The 16,229-nt window shown below is 40.4% G+C and overlaps 1 protein-coding gene and 3 non-coding genes across 5 annotated transcripts in view; all 4 read left to right on the forward strand.

The window, feature by feature from the left end:
- Positions 1 to 16,229, forward strand: part of NOP58 (NOP58 ribonucleoprotein) — a 36,212-nt gene that overhangs the window by 6,004 nt on the left and 13,979 nt on the right. For both annotated transcript variants that reach the window (XM_073306444.1, XM_073306443.1), the window contains exons 2-11: positions 966 to 1,042; positions 3,450 to 3,502; positions 5,498 to 5,622; positions 6,577 to 6,713; positions 8,019 to 8,083; positions 10,361 to 10,495; positions 12,465 to 12,610; positions 13,683 to 13,809; positions 14,801 to 14,964; positions 15,734 to 15,868. In XM_073306444.1, coding sequence (XP_073162545.1) covers positions 966 to 1,042; positions 3,450 to 3,502; positions 5,498 to 5,622; positions 6,577 to 6,713; positions 8,019 to 8,083; positions 10,361 to 10,495; positions 12,465 to 12,610; positions 13,683 to 13,809; positions 14,801 to 14,964; positions 15,734 to 15,868 — 1,164 coding nt within the window. The remainder of the gene's footprint in view (positions 1 to 965; positions 1,043 to 3,449; positions 3,503 to 5,497; positions 5,623 to 6,576; positions 6,714 to 8,018; positions 8,084 to 10,360; positions 10,496 to 12,464; positions 12,611 to 13,682; positions 13,810 to 14,800; positions 14,965 to 15,733; positions 15,869 to 16,229) is intronic.
- LOC140896010 (small nucleolar RNA SNORD70) lies at positions 3,781 to 3,869 on the forward strand. The gene has a single exon (XR_012154424.1). It is a non-coding gene; the product is annotated as a small nucleolar RNA SNORD70 (small nucleolar RNA).
- LOC140896016 (small nucleolar RNA SNORD11B) lies at positions 12,726 to 12,810 on the forward strand. The gene has a single exon (XR_012154430.1). It is a non-coding gene; the product is annotated as a small nucleolar RNA SNORD11B (small nucleolar RNA).
- On the forward strand, positions 14,036 to 14,121 carry LOC140896014 (small nucleolar RNA SNORD11). The gene has a single exon (XR_012154428.1). It is a non-coding gene; the product is annotated as a small nucleolar RNA SNORD11 (small nucleolar RNA).

Here is a 16,229-nt window from a genome sequence, read left to right on the forward strand (position 1 = left end):
TGGATCCCCCTTTCCCCAGGGCTGATGGGCTGACAGTGGGGCTTCAGCCATGAGCCCAGTGCTGTCAGCCCTGGGGTGAGAGGTGGGGTGGCTCCAGCTGTGAGCCTGGCATGGGATTGACAGCCAACAGGCAATGTAAGTAATAGTGTCTACATGGACATTGCATTTCCCTAACTACATTGACCTAAGTGCTATGCCTCTCACGGAGGTGGAGTTATTAGGTCAGGGTAGTGGGCGAGTTACATTGGCAGGAGAAACATTGTAATGTAGACCAGGACTTCGTGCACTGCAAATTAAGTGAATGCAGAAATATGGTGGAGAAGTATAACTGTGATCTCAACTCACCTCTGCCCCCTAAAGGATTTCTTTTTTGGACAGCAAGCTGAAATATCAGTGTATTAACCAAGTGTAATGTCTTTAAAATTTACTCTTGAGGCTGTATTGGCATGGATTTATTGTACTGCAAAGGGGGTGAGCTCTGTTTTAGAAGTGGCCTCTTTCTTCCTCAAGTAACTTGAGGCTCTCTGTGAAGGTGACTTGTTTTGTATTTTCCCATTGGTGGTAGTGTCCTTGATCAGCTGGTGTGTTCACAAAGCAGTAGTAAGTTTGGTCCCGGGTCACTGGCGATGAGACACATGCTACTAAGGCTGGCTCTTAAAAAGAGAGAGAGAATGTAGGTGTTCAGAAATGGCCTGCCTTTATTGGGGGGTGAAAAACAATACAGTAGCTGTGTTCCTGTTGAAAGTAAAATGCTGTTAACATGATCAAATATTGGTGGGGCAGAACTGGAGAGAAAATGGTAAGCAGTGGTCACAGACTGGATGGCTAAGAGCTACCCATTGACTCAGTTAACATCGGCTTTCAGGAAGGACACACCATAAAAAGTGGGGTCAGGGTTTTTATACTGGACAATGATCCCAAACATCTTTAAACATTGGTTTAATGATTCTATCTTGTATCCACAGGTCCTAGATGAGAAGAAGCTCCAGGAAGTTGACAGTTTATGGAGAGAATTTGAAACACCTGAAAAGGCAAATAAAATGTAAGCCATTTGATGAGGGGCTGGCAGCCTGGCTTTGGAAGATAACTGCATGTTCAGATTAAGGAGCAAGGCCTTGCTTTGTTTTCAGTATAGTTCAGAGCTTTTAAATGTTAGAAGAACGATCTGACCCAAGAACAAGGGGAGATCCAGTGGAATTAAAAAGTGAGAAATTCAGAACTGATAAAAGGAAATACTTTTTCCCCACAGTATATAATTAAACTGTGAACCTCATTGCCACATGAAGGCGTTGAAGCTGAAAACGTAATGTTCTAAAAGGGATTGGACATTAAAATGGATATAAAGAGTATCCTAAGTTTGACAAACTTTTGGAAGATATATTAAACTTCAGTCTTCAGGGGTTAAGCCAGTCAGAGTATTAGAGATCAGGGTGAAACCTAACATGGGTGGGTGTGGCTATAGCAGAGTATCCTACATCTGCCCACTGCAGGCTTTTTACACCTTCCTCTGAAATGTCTGATGCTGACCACTCTCAGACAGGATGCTAGCTTAAATGGACTTTGGTCTGGTCCAGTTATGCAGTTCTGATGTTTCTGAAAAGACGTTGGTCTCACTCAGCCTTGCAGCATAAACCTTGAGCTGCTGTTGGAGATGACGCAAGTGCAATTTAGTAAGTTGAGAGGATAGCTTTATCTGGGACCTTGCTTCTGTTAAAGATAACACAACTTTTTCTGACACAGATTAATCAGAATTGGACTAGAGTCAGAAATCTGGGTCTGGAGATAGTTGTCCTGGGTCGCGATGGCTTCTTAAGTGCAACTCTTTAGATAACAGAAAGGAAGATTACACAAGGAGGAGGAAGTTGGGCCTGAGGAGGTGTCACAGCTGATGTAGTTGGGAACTGTCCATAGGTTACTTGGACCTGGTAAACTAATGGGGATTAGAAAATCCTTCCATACACACATGAATGTCAGTAGGTGTTCTCATACCCCATCCCCAGAGCCAGTGATATGCATTTAGTGTGACTGTTTTCCACCCCTTACCTTTCAGCCTCAACAGTGTATTCTTGGTGCATGCTCCCAGCATGGCTGTTCTCAGCTTCTCACCCAGAAGGGTAGGGCTTCCCCAGATGTCTGTTCATGTGGAGGGGCAGGGAGGAGTCTGACACCGCGGATTGTGGGTCACACATAGGAAGGGAAAGTGGGGCCATCTTGTGTTCTCACCCCATATCCTTGCCACTTGCTCCGCCACCCATTTATTCCTGCCCCATTATCCTCTCTCCCCTCTCTGCAGTCCCAGACCCCTTACCCCCTAATTCCCCATCCAAGTGAACATTTGTATGTGTAATTTATTTTCTTTTCAAAAATAGTTTGAGCCTTCTGAATTTTCTGCTATACTTGGATTGTTTCCTCCAAATAAAAAACAAAACAAAAAACACAGATTGTAGATACATGCCTTCATTCTTCTCTCTCTCCCCCCCCCGCCTTTTTCATCAAGGCCAAATTAAAACTTACAGTGCCAGGGTGTTGCTCAGGTTTGGCTGTAATATGTCCCCTTGACTCATACAGGTTTTGTGAGTCGTGGCTACCTAGCATTCCTCTTGGGCACTGTTTGCACATGTGCAGTGTAATCCATTTGGCTTTTGTGAGTGTTAGGAATGTGCCTATCTGAAGAGCTAAACTTTTTCAAATGCTGGTTTCAGTATTGCTCCTCCAAGGGGTAGTGGGTGCCATGCAAAATACAGAAAAAATACAGAAAATACAGGGGAAAAAAATACAATCTGTTAACTTTAAGAAAAGTTGTTTTGGGGGGGGCCTGTATCTCAGGAATCCCTTGGTCAAATGATCCCAAATTTGGATGACTACCTTGTGCTGCCATGAGAGTCAGTAAATTTCAAGGAAATCCAAGTAACTGGATTGTAGAGCTCTTAGAAGAGTCAACCTGGAAACAAAGAGTTTTGTAACCTCAACTCTAGTAGACCTGGTGCTCTGCTACAGTAGAGAGCATATTCTTTGCTCTCACTCGTTAATCAAAGGAGTAGTGTTGAAATCTGAATAGTTGATGTCTTTTAAATATGAACTGCAAAACAAAAAGATGGCCTCACTTTTTTTTCAAATTTTTTGTATGTATTTTTTCATTAGAAATAGTAGGTGTTGATTTCTCACCTCTTTGGAGGTCTCTAGCAAGATCTTTGTGGGACTTGGGTGATGAAATAACAGGGGTCTGAAAGCTGACCTACAGTTCCAAGACTCGGACTCCCTTTCCCTTCATGTGGAGGTTGGGAGATCTGAAAATCAAACTTCAGCCTCCTGTGATGTTCTAGGGAAGTAGGTATTTATGATGGGGGTTTGGGAAGTTAACACAGATGCTATGCATCATAAAGGAAGAGGGAAGGACCGGGATATTCTATTGTAAACTTGAATATAAAAATACATTTTCTCTTCTCTAGAGTGAAGTTGAAACACTTTGAAAAGTTTCAGGACACAACAGAAGCACTTGCTGGTAAGTAAAGATGAGAAAGTTAACTCTGAACTTTGCAGCTGGGTTCTTTCTGAAAAGAACCAATCACATATTTTCATTATATGCCTCATACTCTCCTCTCACCCTCTTATTATGTCTTCATTGTTTATCTTTTAGATTACAGTTGCTTCAGAACAAAGAACATAACTATTTGTTTTCTGGGGCAGCTGCCATGCCTCTGGACACTAGATAAAAATATTGAAATCTAGTTATTTGCTCCTGTGTTTATGGTCATGAGTGCACAAATCAGTAGAGAATAGAACCCTGTTGTCAATGATGTATTGTCGTTGGTACTGAATTCTAATGATTTGATTCAACGTTTCGTCACTACCACTGAGACAACAGATAAAATGCTAGTAATAAATGCTTTAGGGCTGTTTACGCTGCACTCCGTGGCAATGTATGATGGATATGTTTGTGTATTCAATAAATGCCTATTTCTCTATGATCATGAATTCCTGAATTATTTGTAGGTCTCATGCAAAACCTGCCACTTGAGTGATTCTTAGGAATTAAGCACAAAAGCATTATAGGCTCTGAATAATCTGAACTGAAGTGATAGAAGAACATAGGCTAATAGTTATTTACGGGTGGCCTGACTCCTGTTCTTGAATGCAGTGTTTTTGTGTGTCCATAACAGTAAAATCAGTTGATAAATGTCAAATGTAGCATTTTGGCCAAACAATGAGTCTCACTACATTAGAGTTGTTGGGATCACTAGTATAAAAAACAAAACAAGGAAAGGAGACCACCTTTAAACATGGGATGCAATGAAATCATAACGGAGATTGAAATTCTTGTTTTTTCCCCACTTACGTACGTGCACACTATCTAGCATGAGTGTGGCCTTGTTATAGCACTGGGTGCCAGGAATTCCTGGATTCTAACTGCACTAACTATTACTGTGATACTGAAGCTGTGTGAGTTGGGCAAATCACCCAGTTTCTCTGCCTTAGTTGAGGAATCTGTGAAATCAGGGATATTTAAACTACCTAGCTCACATGATTATTGCTATGATGGATTTGTAAATTGTTTTGAAGAGAAGTGATAAATATGTAGCTAAGCATTATTTAAATATCAAATGGTTTAAGAACTATCTGTCAGATTTAAGGTTACATAGCTAATGTCCCAAATAGCAATGATGAGAGGGCATTTATCACAGCAGTTACATTTGTTCTTCTATTTCTTTCTTTCAGGTTTTTTTAAAATAATGGGTCACTGGGTTCTGCTTCACACGCTAGGCTGTAAATGTTGTACCAATCACAGAAGGTCACTGGAGCATGGAGTGAACGTGTCAAGGGAGTTGCATAAGTGTCCTCTTAAAATATGCCATGTGGGTTTGTGAAGCTTTTATAGATTTATTTATACTTCAAAATAAAGATTCTTTTTAAAACTCCTCAAATCCACATCACATACCTTAAAAAGGGCCGTATCTGACTTCTGCCATCCCCACAAATTGACTTCATGCTTCAGTGGGCTTTCATGGATATTGCAACATCATCAGCGGAGAGTAAATACTGGACTATTGCCTGTGGTGGCTGGTGATGTATGACTTCAGGGGGTCTGAAAATGGATTGGGTAACTCAATTATATGCCAAATCTTCTTAGAGTTGCTTCTGGGGATGTTCAGTATATCTCTGAAGTTGGTGGACTGTTATCTTTAACAAAGTTGGCAGAATTAGGAGTCAATCCTGGTGTTTTTCCATATATAGGGAGGAGGGAAAAATTAGAGGAGAAATATTCTCAAATTAAGAACAGCAAATGTGCTAACATTTTACGACATTCATTTAAATGACCGCAGGGTCAAAAAATTTCAACTGCAATTTTGGTTAGTATAGTAGCTTGCAGAGGTGTGAATGTAAGTGTACAGCCTTGTGTATCAAGTTGGACATGGTATTTTTAATACCTGTTAGATTTTAGAAAGCTTTGTTTGTTTGTTTATTTAGCCACATCTTTGTTCTCTTCTTTCCTCTACAGCATCCACAGCTCTGGTTGAGGGCAAGCTCAGCAAGAACTTGAAGAAAATTCTAAAGAAGATCGTGGCAAAAGATGCCCATGAACAGCTGGCCATAGCAGATGCCAAACTCGGAGGTGTCATAAAGGTGAAAACTGACTTTGCTTCTCTAATTTGGTTTTATTCTGCTGAGATGTTATGAATAAGGGCCTTTGTGTTTTGTGGTCCTGTAGCCATGGAGTGTGCTGCAGATTGAGCTTTCATTAGAAAAAAGTTTCTAGTTCTTAGATGGAAAGAGAAATTTTCAGATGTGAGCTGAATATAATTTGATAGGATGTTGTCTGCTCTGCAAATGGACAAAACTGAAACAGCACTCGGATGTGCACACTTCTTGTTTTCTCAGTGGGGTATCAGCTGTGAAAGCAGACAGCATAAATACAAACTGTTGCCCTACTGACCTTATTTATAGAAACATCCAATTGATGTGCTTATTCACTGTTGGTTGTTATAAGGGTTGCTGGGAATTCACATTCCCCATAATCCCCAAATATGTGCATGTATTCTCCAGCCCTTGTCTGAAAGGGGGGGAAGTATAGAGGAGATGCATTAGGTTTATATTCTAAAATCCTCACTTGTCTCTGCGATTTCAAAACCCAAACCATCTCTCATTCCTTCCTCAGAACCAGAGCCAGCTACCGAACCCTCTGCTTCCTACTGTGTTCTGTTCAATGACACAGTTGTAGGTGGTGGTTAGAGAAAACTGCTTAAAAATTAGTATGCAGTGTAGAACTAATCACTTACACAATCCTGGTGTTGCCCCAGAGCTTAGGGGCAGAGTACACAGGACCTTATTACAAGTCCTTGTTGCTCCTGATATCAGGATGTTAAAGTGCAAAATACATATGATTATTACAGTAGTGGAAATCCTGATGTTTATTACCCGTGAAGGTTGTCACTGTTTCTGACTTTTTGCCTAGCATAAATGGGTAACAATTATACCTTAGTAGGAGAAAAACTATAAATATATAGTAGTATTGAAAGAGAATTTGTAAGAGGATTTAATTAACTTGGTTAACACCTAATATTCACCTTAATTTTATAGGACAAGCTGAACTTAAGTTGTATTCATAGCCCAATGGTTACTGAACTGATGAGAGGAATTCGTTCTCAAATCGAGGGGCTTATCACTGGCCTTCCATCGCGGGAAATGGCAGCTATGTGTTTAGGATTGGCGCATAGGTAAGTTGCCATTGAAGTTGTACTTCTGTACTTTCCACCAGCTTTATTCCATTCCTGCATCCTTGGACACCCAAAACTCCCTTTGATATCAGAGGGAGTCTGGGGTGTGAAATGAATACAGGATTAGGCCCAAAGTCTAAGCACATTAATTTGGTTAAAACTTGCTCTAGAAGCAAGCTCTTGCAAGGTTCACTGTGTTTAGAACCATAGGTGCCAGTCAGACCTCTCAATATGTGCTGTAGCATTAACCTGAGTTGAGTAGCTTTTTCTTGTATATTACGTATGCAATTGAGTAGTATCTTCTTTAAAATGCAGTCATTGACAATATGAAAATTTAATTTTAAATTAATCCAACACCACTGAGATCTGATACCTCAGTGCTTAATGTAAATGTTGGACTCAGTGTTTCATGGAGATATGTAATTTATATCTCCATGACTGTACATATCCCAGTGGTACATAATATAAACATTAAATAAAGGCAGTGTTCTTGACTGTAGATTTAAGCAGAGCAGTAGCTCTGCACACAGAGCCATGACAAGTACACAATTAGGTGCCAGAAACTTGAGTTTCAGTCCAGACTCTGAGATGAACTCACTGCATGGCCTTGGGCAAGTTGCTGAACCTTTCTAGTTTATTCTTCTAAAATGGAGATCGTTACCTTCCTTGCTGGACTAACTGAGAGAATTGATGTTTGTGCAGCTTTTTGAAGATCTAAATCCCTATGTACATGCAGAGTTTTATTTTGACATAATCCAAATGTGTGATGCGAGATCCTAGAACGTATTTTAAAAGTATATATGTGGGGCTTGTGCTAAAATGTGGATAGAAGGACAAGGGAAGTTTATCTGTTAGTTCTTTACAGTCATACTCCTGAGTTTCACCGCTTCACAGACACTGTTACCCATGGATCAGTCCCAGCCACAGCAAAACTGGAAATACTTGTGCTGTTTGTTTTTGTGAAGAAATTTGCAAAAAGTAACTAACAGCAAATTTCCTGCCACTGAGTGCGTGTAGACTATGCAGAGGGACAGACAGCCAGTCATGCTTCTCCTTTCTGGTGCCTTGGTTCCGCCCATCATACTGGGTACTGTGTGTGCTGCAGTTGTTATGGGACCGACCGGCAGCAGTGCTTCTCCAAACTTCCCATTATGTCCAGCAGAGGCCAGTCCTTGGCTTTAAATTAAACAAGTGTGAATGAGTCTACAGCTGGACTCATTCATGCAAAATAAAACAGGTGGAGAATATATGGTTTTTGCAATGGAATGCCAGGGGTGTAGCTAATAACGATATCTTTGTTTTTAGCCTCTCCCGATACAAGCTGAAATTCAGCCCAGACAAAGTAGATACAATGATTGTCCAAGCAATCTGTAAGTATATCAGAATTTCATCTTTAAGTATTCTGCAGGGGCAGCTAACTTTTATCACAGTTATTAAAATGTGCCCTTTTCAAGATTTCTGCTAGTGTTTTAGTATAACAGGGCAGTTTGAATCAACCCAGCAGAAGTTTTAAAAACTATTGCTTATGGAAGGTGTTACTGTAATTTTAAATATCAAATAATTGGAGAGGGTGGTATTAAAAGGTGAAGACCTTTAATATCCAGAAAACAGCTATAGCACATACAGTGGCAGTTCAAGCTTCCCATTGCTTCAATTCCCAGTGTGACTCACCCTGACTAGTGACAAGAAGTTAGTTGTTCCCCTAAGTATTTGGTTGTTGGTACGTCTGCTGTGGGTGTCATTTGTGGTGGTAGCTTGAGTGAAGTGAACTGAGACCACAACCCAGTAACAGTTCTAAAGATGCGTGAAAATAACTAACAGGTAGTACCATGTTCTGCATGCTGGCTTTTCTTAAGGGAAACAGACTAAACTTTCTTTGGCAAATGGAAAATAGAATATTCAGACAAACCCTTCCTTTTCCTTGAAGGATGCGTGTTACAATGGAGTTGCTCACTCTCAGGCAGTGGTGAACGGAACAGTTCAGTGAGGCAAATTCCATGCTCTGTTGTCAGTGGAATCTTGTTGAGCTGAAAATAATGATTGAATTCACAATTTCATCACTACTGCTGAGACAGCAGATGGGAATGTCCGTATTGCATTACAAGAAAATGCTTGTAGCCTTGGGGCTTTGTAACAGTATGTTCAGTGGGTGTTCTACCCTGCTGTAATAGAAATAAGCTTATAGCTTGTATCTGCAGCACTGGAGTATACCGCCTATTGCATTAGTTCTAGGTATGTTTATATTTTAAATAAGCTTAAAGGGTTATTACAATTGAAAATAATTTCTCTGGGCTGAAACTAAATCTTTTCAGTTTCTTTCATTATTGAATGTGGGGGGGTGGGGGCGGCTATGTGGTCTCTTCACACTTAACTCAAACGCAAAGTGTAACTTAGATTTCATATGGAGGAGGGCGTTCTTCATTTACTATGCATGTGTAGTAACTTTAACATAGTGTATCACCTCCACGCTGTTTGTATCTACATCTGGTTGTACAGGGCCTCACACAACAAGGCCCCAATCCTGATCTGGGCCGCAGGGTGCTACTGTAATTTAAATATCAAATAATCGGACAGGGTGGCTTTTGACATCTGTATTCTGTTTAAAGAAAAAAACTGATTAGAGGGCTAAACTTTACACCTTAGACACAATCCCACCATCTGGAATGGATGACTCTGAGCTCCCAGATAGCGAAACCGCTGCTCTTTGTTTCACTATAACCATCACTGTTGCAGGAAACTGTTCATATGCAATACATTATGCAGTGTATGACATGTGAAAGAGGCTCATCGTTTGAGTGGCAGGTCCCTGTGATGGAACTTCAGGCCTTACCATCATGTTAACTAGTGGTTCTTTTACATTATTGTGAAGATGATAAAAGTTTGGCTTAATGAAGAGTTTGACAAAATGAACAAAATAAAACAATTCAAAATCAAAACTCATCCTTGTGCCCATCTTTGTGCTTACACGGGATTATTCGCTGCCCGAACACTGCAAAATCTAGGCACATTGGGATGCGTTAAGAATAGAATGTTAGTCATAACCCTAAGTTCCCTGTGTGTTGGATGTTTAAATTGAACCTTTCCTGGTTGTAGCTACTTGTGGGGAAACACATTAGCACCAGTTAAACTTTCAGAAAGTCTATTCCAAAGTGGCTTTGTACAGAAGATTCAGAGCATGTATGTTGCCCAGTAAAATTAACAGTGGAATCATGGAGTGAGGGATAGGTTTGAAGGATTTTCATCAAACTGTGTATTACTAAGAAGTAACTTTCAATTTCTGAGGCTTGTTTCTGTGGAAGATAAAACAGCTCCCTTTGAGAATACAGGGTTGCCTCAGCATCCTTAATTCTGGCATGTCCTGACTTTTGAATGTTTGACTATGGAACAGTAGTGTTCTTTCAGCATAGTGTGTAATTTGATCTATTTTATTTGCAAAACACATTTCTTCACTGAAACAAATCCTTCAGTGATTTTAAAATAAAATGACGACCAACCTTGTCACAGTACATTGATATTTGTATTCATGCAAAGAAAACATTGTGGAAAAATACCTTGATATTTCCCTTTGCAGTGTTCATTACATCTGACATTAAAATGTTCCTCTTTAGACTATACTTTTTTTTTTAACATGTCTGTCCTATCTGCAGCCCTTCTTGATGACCTAGATAAAGAGCTGAATAACTATATCATGCGCTGTAGGGAATGGTATGGCTGGCACTTCCCTGAACTAGGCAAAATCATCGCAGATAACCTAACATACTGTAAATGTGTGCGGAAAGTTGGTGAGTAACAATTTTGAGCATGCATGGGAGACTGAGTATTAATATGAATTGCAACTTAATAGCACTTTGTGGACCAGATTTCATGCTGTTCACTAATGTGCAGCCCATTTCACAATCATGTATCATCTCAGTGACGCTCTAGAAAACGCTTATATGGGAAATTGATGTTAGGAAAGTAATATAATTTGGCAATAGTTTGTTGTAATCTAGCATTTGGAAACAAGGAGAGCTAGCACTGGCCAGCTCTCCATGGACCACTAACAAGTGCTCTGTAGACCACTGTTAGTCCACAGACCACAGTTTGGGAATTTATTGCTTAAAACTGATGTATAGAGAGAGAAACTTAGTATTTTTTGGTATTCCCTGAGACCACAGTGGGTTTAATCTTGTGGACATCTGCATTTCAACATCTAGGCGTGGTTTTTTCTATTGATTTGTACAGTGATGTGGTAGCTTTGCAGTTCAGAGAGGAACTTGGGGCTTTAAGGGAGTTTCCTATAGCATATTGGGGAGGACTAAATTAGGTCTTGATAGTGCTAAATGGCTGACTTCTCTCTTTTCCTGGAATTCTCCCTTTGTATTAGGTGAGTCCAAAACTTCTAACCTTAGCAGTTCTTTAAAATGTTTAAATATGTTAGGAAATCTTGAGTTCTGGCATAAATTCGTTCATGTGATTCCATTCTCCCAATTATCTTATATTTTGCCAAAAAATAATTCACCCTTGAGAAATCTGCCATCTTTTAAGTTATATGAAGCTACAAAATCAGGGATTTTATTTGTCAAATTGTATTCAGAATGGGCAGTCATTTTCAAATTGAACTGGCTTAACAGACCTGTATGCTGATTTACACATTTGGAATTTAGAAAAAGAAACTGATAGAAATGTAGGAATGGAAGGGACCTTGATAAGTCATCTAGTAGCTCAGTGGTTTGAGCATTGGCTTGCTAAACCCACCGTTGTGAGTTCAATCCTTGAGGGGGCCATTTAGGGATCTGGCGCAAAAATTGGGGATTGGTCCTGCTTTGAGCAGGGGGTTGGACTAGATGATCTCCTGAGGTCCCTTCCAACCCTGATACTCTATGATTAATAACCTATCAGATTCTTGCTCATCCTGTCCCCTACTCTGAGGCAGGACTGCATATATCTAAGCCATTCATGACAGGTGTTGGAATGGTTTAGAGGTATATAAAAACCTCCGAGGATGAGATTCCACAACCTTCTTAGGTAATTTGTTCCAGTGCTTAATTACCCTTACAATGAGGAAGTTTTTCTACTGTGTAACTTAAAATCTCTCTTGCGGCAATTTAAGCCCATTACTTCTTGTCCTGTCCTCAGCGATTAAGGAAAACAATTTATTACCATCCTCTTTATTAACAACGTTTTACAGACTGTTACGTCTCCTCTCAATCTTCTCTGCAGACTAAACAAACTTAATTTTTTCTCGTAGGTCATGTTTTTAATTTTTATTGCTCTCTTCTGGGCTTTCTCCAGTTTGTCCACATCTGTGCACCACAATTCAGTAAAGAACTGGACAAACACTACTCCAGTTGGGGCCTTCAGTATTGAGTAGAGTGGAAGAATTACTTCTCGTGACTTTCTTGCAGCACTTGTGAGCTGTAGCTCACAAAAGCTTATGCTCAAATAAATTCGTCTCTAAGGTGCCACAAGTACTCCTTTTCTTTTTACTCCTTCTAATATATCCGAGAATGATGCGTGATTTTTTTGCAACAGTATTTGTTGTCTCGTGTTTTGTTTGTGATCCACTAGAATCCCCTACATCCTTTTCTACAGTACTCCTTCCTAGGCAGTCATTTCTTCTTTTGTATTTGTGCAATTGATTATTCCTCCCTAATGGGTAGGTGTTTCCATGTTGATGCACTTGGCTCTTACCTCTTTATACTCCCTCTGTTTTTGATTTACTTAAATCATCTTTCTCCTTTTTTCCCCACCTTCAATCTTGTCCCACAGGAGACAGAAAAAACTTTTCTACCTGTGACCTCTCGGAAGTCCTGCCAGAGGAGATTGAGGAGGATGTGAAGGCTGCTGCAGAGATCTCCATGGGGACAGAAGTATCAGAAGAAGATATAAACAATATACTGCATCTCTGTGACCAGGTATATATACATTTAGAGCTTTAATTTAAGATGTGTAGCAATGGGGGCTGCTTTTTCTGCAGACAGCTGTTTTCCTAAGGATCAGCTTTCCTGTGGTTGCTCCAGCACACTTTCTTAATGGCAGTGATGATTCCTGTATTGTTGCTCGCCTGATGTAGAAACATGAGGGCGCACAGTCACTACCTCATCTGATGCCATCTTGGGTTGCTGACATGGAGAGGAGAAGGAAGTTATTGGATAAGACTGTGGGAGGAAGGCTAACATATATTAAATGAAAAGTGCTTGGAGATCCTTAGAGAGAAGAATGCTATGTAAATTCTAAGTTTTTATATAGCCCCTTTCATCTCTGTTTCAAAATACTTTGTAAAAGTTTGCTGCTAGCCCCATTTTGTAGATGGGAAAACTGAGGCCAACATTCTTGTAAAAGATAAAACTCCCATTTCAGTGGTGCAGAGTCAGGCTATTTGTTACTTACCCAAGCCAACACAGTCAGTGACAGTGATAGGATGAGTAGTAGAGAGTTCCTGGCTCTTAATCCCAAACTAAGTCTGCTGTATCACGCTGACTGCCCATTGATACGCTTTAATTTTTTGTGTCTAACATTTTTTGAGGTAAAGAATATCCCATCTTAAGAGAATGGTTAGAAATATTTGTGTTAAAATGGAATGTTCCAGATTTTGTATTACAGAAAATGGCCTCAGTAATTGTCCTTCACTGTACTTGGCATATTGGGGTTTTACTGATAGTAACAGCATAGTGAAGAGAGATGCAAATCCTATGCATTGTATTCATATGGATCTGCTGTGAAGCTGCCCATATAAAGCTTTTAGGTAAACCTCACTTTTGGCTCTGTTAGGATTTCACACCCCGTTACATTTCAATGTGCTATAACTCACTCGCATTATAAATGTGAATTATACAAATAATTCAGTAATACAATTACAAATTCACTAACAGCCTCTTGACGGCAATCCTTGGTGCTTTCCCTTTGTGACACACACACTAACACTTTTACAGCTGGTTGTTAGCTGTTAGATTCCTTTAACCTGATCTTCCGATGTGTCTGTGCCAGGTGATTGAGATCTCAGAGTATCGAACGCAGCTGTATGACTATCTCAAGAACAGAATGATGGCCATTGCACCTAACCTCACTGTTATGGTCGGGGAATTAGTTGGAGCAAGGCTTATTGCTCATGCAGGTAGGTCACTTTCATCAGTATACAGCAAGTTAGATGTGAACTGGCTTCACCAGATAAGTCCATCAACAGCTTTTCCTAAGGACTTGGTCAGTTGAAAGCATTGTGCTAAGCTCTTGATGCAAAACGTTTTGATGAAAGCCAGAAGCGCTAAGCTCTTGATGCAAAACGTTTTGATGAAAGCCAGAAGAACCTAGTGTGGTGTCAGAATATTGGCACGAGCACAGAAGTAGTCGATGATGATTCATTTTTCAGTTTGCCTGACTTCTTTTCAGAATATGAGGGCAACTTAAGTCACTACCTCTTCTGAGACGTTTTCTGAGCCTGTTGCCAACAGTTGGGTGACATCTGAGTTAATCTGTTAGGAGACTGACTTGAAAAGTGTTAGGTTTATCTCACCTTCTTAAAGTGTAGTGCCAGCTACATATTGTGCTGTCAGCATTCTTACTGCAGAGTGCAGTCAGCACTACTCATTCATCTAGTGGGATGTTTTGTGTCAAGTCAGTCTTCCCACCTCCTTTCCAAATGAAACCTGGAGATACAGAATTGGTCTCAAGCATTGTTACTTCAGTAGTAGAGGATCAACACCACTTCCCCTCCTCCTCAAAACTAATGTAAATCATTTTATAAATCCTCCACCACCAAAGTTTGAAACTTGCCTCCTACCTTCACTCATTTCCTAGTATCGGTCCCAGACTTGTAAAGTTATGTCTACACTGCAGTAAAATACCCACAGCTGGCCTGGGTCAGGCTTCGGGACTAAAAAATTACAGTGTAGATGTTTGGGCTTGGCTGGAGCCTGAGTGCTGGGACCCACGGGGTTTCAGAGCCCAGGTTCCAGCCCAAACCTGAACATCTGTATTGCAATTTTATAGCCCAGCAGCCCAAGTTAGCTGACCCAGGCCAGCCACTGGTATTTTATTTGAGCATAGGCATACCCTTAAGCTGTTCATATTCTGATTAAATTGATAATCTGTGACTGTTTCTGCCCTAGGTTCCCTTTTGAATCTGGCTAAACACCCAGCTTCCACTGTTCAAATTTTGGGTGCTGAAAAAGCACTTTTTAGAGCCCTGAAGACTAAACGGGACACACCCAAGTTTGGCCTGATTTATCATGCTTCCCTTGTGGGACAAACTACTGCAAAAAACAAAGGAAAGGTGAGTTGCTGAAATGATTTATCTCGCTAGTTAGCTTTTTCCTATTCAGGTGAATGTCTGTGGAGATTAGATGGATAACTTTACAGTCCTGATAGGGATTTTTCCACTGCATGCTATACTTCTCTCTCTCTTGTGAAGGTGTGCAGAATACCACTGCACCACAGATCTTGCAGTCAGCTGTCACTTTCTTTCCTATTAGAAAAAGGGAATAGAGTTATCAATGCAAAAATCTGAGTGATAACTTGAGTGACAAAATCCTGCTGGATTATGTGATTAGCACTGGGTATCAAACTTTAAGGTGCGTTAAATTTCTTTGCTGTTGGTAAAATACACGAAGAGAACATTAGGCTTCCTCAACTTCAGAGGAGGAAATCCTTGAAATCATAGGCTTCTACTCCATGTTGGAACTAACAGCTTATATTTAAAGGACATGGGGAATTTTAAAGGTGTTTTTTGGAACATGACTTTGAATGTGTGTTCACATTGAGGAAAAAGCTCTTCAATCGTTTTTTAAAGGCAGATTGCTTCCAGTGTATATGTCAAGTTGGCCTGATGTGAGAAGGGTGGATGGTGAAGTAAAGTTACCATATCAAAAAAATCTTAACACTGAAGTGGCTGAATGGGATGTACTACCTATTTTGGGGGCTAAATGCTACTACTAAGGGTCATTTTATTCTCCTATTTCTTGACCTGATTTGCAGATCTGAGTACATAGTGTATTACTATCTTGTGTCCCATCTTAGCATTTAACACTCACCTTTTTTTCCAGATCTCTCGAATGCTAGCAGCCAAAACTGCATTGACTATTCGTTATGATGCCCTTGGAGAGGACTCCAGTGCTGAAATGGGAGCTGAGAACAGATTAAAAGTAGAGACTAGACTGAGACACTTGGAAGAGAAAGGGGTGAGCCTGGGATGCAGCGTTGAAAAGATAATTAAAGTTATTCAGGAGAGAGGAGACTTTCATTTTGTTTGTTTTTATGTGCAGGGTGAGGGGTATGGTTCTGAGAATACTCTTCTCCCAACTCCTCTTTCCTGCATAAGATTCTGGTACTTTCCCTTGCCATACTTTTCCCTGGCCTAGCCTGGGACAGAAAGCGGGGGACTTTAGGGTGAGCCCATCCCTGCATTCCTAGGCCACCACTTGCATTAGCTTTCCCTCATTCCACATCTACATTTAGATGTCAATGTGAAACCTCAGTTCTAATCAGGAGCGTGAGTGAGATGCACACATATGTTCCACTGGCATTGCTGCTGTGGCTGCT

This window comes from Lepidochelys kempii, chromosome 11 (assembly GCF_965140265.1).
Source record: "Lepidochelys kempii isolate rLepKem1 chromosome 11, rLepKem1.hap2, whole genome shotgun sequence".
NCBI classification, from domain to species: domain Eukaryota; kingdom Metazoa; phylum Chordata; order Testudines; family Cheloniidae; genus Lepidochelys; species Lepidochelys kempii.